The sequence below is a fragment of the Ictidomys tridecemlineatus genome, chromosome 11, assembly GCF_052094955.1.
Source record: "Ictidomys tridecemlineatus isolate mIctTri1 chromosome 11, mIctTri1.hap1, whole genome shotgun sequence".
Taxonomy (NCBI): Eukaryota; Metazoa; Chordata; class Mammalia; order Rodentia; family Sciuridae; genus Ictidomys; species Ictidomys tridecemlineatus.
Window position 1 is genome coordinate 103,961,890 of NC_135487.1, and position 4,732 is coordinate 103,966,621.

General features: G+C 44.1%; 1 protein-coding gene across 1 annotated transcript; it reads left to right on the forward strand.

Moving 5' to 3' along the window:
* The first annotated feature begins 223 nt into the window (after nucleotides 1-223).
* Nucleotides 224-1,234, forward strand: LOC101971655 (olfactory receptor 11A1). Its single transcript, XM_005338139.2, has one exon. The coding sequence runs from the start codon at nucleotides 284-286 to the stop codon at nucleotides 1,232-1,234; it is 951 nt and encodes a 316-aa protein (XP_005338196.2). The 5' UTR covers nucleotides 224-283.
* The last annotated feature ends 3,498 nt before the right edge of the window (nucleotides 1,235-4,732 follow it).

The window sequence follows — 4,732 nt, forward strand, 5'->3', positions numbered from 1 at the left end:
TCCCTCCTTTTCTTTGTCCTCCATCCTCTTCTAAGGGGATGAGATGAGGATACAACAGAGGGGAAGAAGAGGGCCTTGAACTCACAGATTCTTACTCCAGATTCTGTCATTTCTCATTTTAGGTTCTTGAAACAAAAAGATGGTCTCTCTCTTCACTTGAATAAAAACCTGGACGGGGAATAAAACCCATTCCTTGTCCACGTTCTCTGTGTAAGCTAAGAAAGAACCTTCCATGTTCTGTGTGTTTCACTGCTGGGTGTTCTGCTCCTAGGGAGGCCGAGGTATGGTGATCCCATCTTGGGAAAACCAGACGGTGATAGTAGAATTTGTGCTCCGAGGATTCTCTTCCATCCTACACCTAAATATTTCCCTCTTTGTGATGTTTTTAGTTTTCTACATCTTAACTCTTTCTGGAAACACCCTCATTGTCCTGCTAGTCTTGTTCAACCACCCCCTCCACACCCCCATGTACTTCTTCCTGGCGAACTTGTCCTTTCTGGAGATCTGGTACACCTCCAACATCGTCCCCAAGATGTTGCTGATTATCCTAGCCCAACAGAAGACCATCTCTGTGGCTGGCTGCCTGGCACAGTTCTACTTCTTTGGATCTCTGGCTGCCACCGAGTGCCTCTTGCTTGCAGTGATGTCCTATGACCGCTACCTGGCCATCTGCCAACCTCTCCGCTACCCCCTCCTCATGACTGGCCCCCTCTGCCTCAGGTTGGCTGCTGGTTCCTGGCTCTCCTGCTTCCTTCTCACATCAATCACCCTGGTCCTGCTGTGCAGACTCACCTTCTGTGGACCTAATGAAATCGATCACTTCTTTTGCGACTTCACCCCTCTGGTCCATCTCTCCTGCGTGGACGCCTCACTGACTGAGACCGTTGCCTTCGCCACCTCTTCTGCAGTGACTCTGGTCCCATTTCTCCTCATCACAGCCTCCTACTCCTGCATCCTTGCCTCGATCCTAAGAATCCCATCGGGCATAGGCCGGAGGAAGGCCTTCTCCACCTGCTCTTCCCACATCATGGTGGTCACGGTGTTTTATGGGACACTGATCGCCACCTACCTCGTACCCTCAGCCAACTCTTCCCAACTCTTGCGCAAGGGGTTCTCTCTGCTTTACACCATCCTGACGCCCATGTCCAACCCCGTCATCTACAGCCTGAGGAATAGAGACATCCATGAAGCTCTGAAGAAGTGTTTGAGAAAGAAATCTGGTTCACTCAGATGATGCAGAAAGGATGGTGCAGAGCTATATCAAACGGCCAGATACCTCCGAGGATGGCTGTGGACACTGCTGAGTTGGGACATTTCTTGGGTGAATGGTCTAAGCAGATCGGACTCTGCTTCATCATCTCCAGTAGTCATAGCTTTCTCTTCTTTATTTCTCTTTTTTTACAAAAGTTCATACTCAAAATGAACTGGTAAGGTGCTCCATTCATTCAAATATATGAAGGCTGCTCTGTCCAAGGCACTGTGCTGGATGGACATAAATTATAAAATGATAGGCAAGAACAGAGGAATTCTTTGTTTTCATGGAACTCACAATCTTGGAGGAAGTCCAATATTAATTAACTAGTATAAAATTACAAATATAAAAGTACACTTGTGATTCAAAATTGAAAATAATGACTACTATGTACCCATTAGAATGGCCAGAATCCAAAACACTTAACAGTAGTAAATGCTGGTGAGGAAGCAGAACCACAGGAATTCTAATTCACTGCCGAAGAGAATGTAAGAGAGTACATCCACTTTTAAAGGTAGTCTTGCAGTTTCTCACAAAACCAAACACACTTTTACAATATGATTTAGCAAACGTGTTGTTTGGTATTTATCCAAATTCGCTAAAACCATGTCTATTAAAAATGTACACAAATATTTATACATTATTCATAGTTGTCAAATCTCGAAAGCAAACAAGATGTCCTTCAGTAGGTGAATGGATAAACTGTGGTTATCCAGACAAGGGAATATTATTTAGAGCTAAAAAGAAATGAATTATCAAGCCATGAAAAAAAAAAACCCAGAAAGAACCCTTAAAAACAAATCACTAAGAAAAAGCAGTCAAGCTGAAACGGTTCCACACTCTATGAGTTCAAACTATATGACATTCTGGAAAAGGAAAAACTGTGGAGACCATAAAACAATCGTTACCATGCGTTAGTGGGCATAGGGATGAATAAGCAGAGCACAGAGAAATTTTAGGGCAGTGAGACTACTCTATAAGATATAATGAGAGTGAACATGTGTCATTATACATTTTTTTTCCAAGTCCACAGAATGTACAATAATAAGGGTCGACCCTGCTTGAACATTGGCTGATAAGTTTATACCACTGCAGGGTTCACTGGTCTTAGCAATTGCCTCACTCAGGTGTGGGATCTTGATAACGGGAAGGTTGTGTGTGTGTGTAGGAGAAGGGGGATATGTGGGAACTCTGTACTTTCTGTTCAATTTTGCTGCAAACCTAAAACCTACTCTAAAAGATAAATTTGCATCATTACCCCAGGTACATACATGCAAGACTGCACTTAGGATGTGATGCTACCTCTTGGACAACCAGAGAAATGCAAAGTGGTGCTGCAGTGGTGTACAATAAATCAAAATGCATTTTCTGTCGTATAGACCTAACTAAAATAAATTTTAAGAAAGAGAAAAAAAAATCTGTTTTTTTTAAAAAATTCATAAAATATCTAATTTTAAATAAAGAAAAAAAAAAGATCCCCTTTTTCTGGAGTAGATTTGGCCCGAGGAAAAGTATCATCGAATCCTTTCCACTCTAGGACTTCGAAGTGGGAAAATAGAGAAATGACAGATGAGAAAATGGATCATGGCAGCACCGTCTCCTGTCACCACAGTGGCTAACTCAATTGGAAGTTAGCGCTTCTTGTTGACTGAGTGCCATCTCCTCTTGCTGGGCTTCTGCCAGGCTCTCTGTGCTCACTTCCTGATGATTGTTCAGAAAGGCAGAAGGTGGGTGGCAGGAGTTCGCTCTTAGATCTTGAATTCCAGAGAGCTGAACTGACTTCAGAGTAGAAAAGCCGAAGTCAGCTGTCTGCCCTGTTGTCTGGTTTCTGCAAATTAGGTTCCCCTGCTGCAGAGGACAGGATTATCCCTCAACTAAACTTCTCTCTTCTTTTGAGTCACACAAAGAGATCATGTTCAGCCTTCATGGAAGCTAGTCAAAACCCTTGCTGGGAAGCAGCACTTATGATACTGTCTGAAAACATACTCGGGCTTTACATCCTCTTCTTGTACCTCTTGGAAACGGGGGGAGAGTATTGTTGAGATTTTCTTAGAGTGAAATCGAACCCGACTGGCTTTCAGCTCAGGGACACACAAGGAGGTCCTTTTGTGTAGACCACAGCTGCCTCTAGGATCACCTTTTTGAGACACTTGGAAGGAAAACGTGCAGTTGTTTTAGTCAGCTTTTGCATGGCTGTGACTGAAATATCTGACAAGGAAAACTCCGAGGAGGAAACACTTATCTGGGGGCTCACAGTTTCAGAGGTCCTAGTTCATAGATGGGCAGTTGCATTCCTCAGGGCTCAGGGTGGCTAGGCAGCACATCATGGGGTAAGGATGCAGAGGAGGAAGGAAGCTGCTCTCCTCTTAGCAGCAAGGAAAGAGAGGGAGAGAGAAGGGGAGAGAAAGAGAGAGAAGGAAGGGGCTGCAGAAAAAAAAAACAGCCTTTCAGGGCACATCTTGAGTGACCCTCCTCCAGCCATGCTCTGCCCGCAGTTACCACCCCGTCGTTCAAACCAGGATGGACTAATTAGGGTAAGCTCTCACAATTCAATCATTTCACCTTTGAATATTCCTGGATTCATAGGAGCTTTTGGGCTACACCTCATATACACACCATAACAGCAGTGAATCACATCCTTTCATGCCCCCATGAACCCTGAACCTCACGGTGTACTTCCTACAAGGCCACGGCCTGGAATCAGGTCACAAAGCCTCAGAGGTTTTGTGGTCAGCAAACCACCGTCATCTGGGAGAAATATTTCCCCATTATTCCTTCTGCAGGAAGCCACAACTCCCAGGCTTTCAAATAGGGAAGGGATGGCACTGGGTTAGAACTGGCTTTCTATTTCCACAGGAGCATGAAGATGAGACATGAAGCTGGGAGGTCCTCCGAAGTCACTGAGGACCGTAGGACTAAATGAGCCACGTCCTTGGCTCCATAACTGGAAAGAAACCCCAAATCCTAGCAAAAGAACCCACAATTCTGTGGTTTCTATCCTTATCTGGCTAAGGATAGGAGATGTGAGTTTCTGTGGCTGTGAGTTTCGATCCTTAGAGTTGTGCAAAAGGTGTCTAAGAAGGCACCCCAAAATGAAGAAGGGTAAGCAGTCCCTGAGCCCCATCCCTGTGTTTCCTAAGCAGTTCTGATTGTATCCGTCTTATTTATCACTCTTCCATTTAAAACTGTATTTGAATAAAGACTTCTGCTCTTCAGTGTGTATGTGTGTGTGTGTATACATACGTTTGTACACACACATATGTTTTCCCCAGACCTTTCTTTCTTTATTGCTTTCCTATTTCTTTGCTGGAAAAAAATATATACAAAACATGGGATTCGTATGTGGTTTAATTTATACCATGTAAGGTCAAGGACAGGAGGTGTACTCCGCTCAGGCATGGGTTGGCCTGCAAAAGAAGCTTCTTTTCATCCAAAGACAGATTCCTTCTAACGACAAGGAAAGAGAATGCTAGAAGGCTA

Bases quoted from the DNA above. Each gene is read 5' to 3' on its own strand.
- LOC101971655 (XM_005338139.2), top strand. From the start codon at position 284: ATGGTGATCCCATCTTGGGAAAACCAGACGGTGATAGTAGAATTTGTG.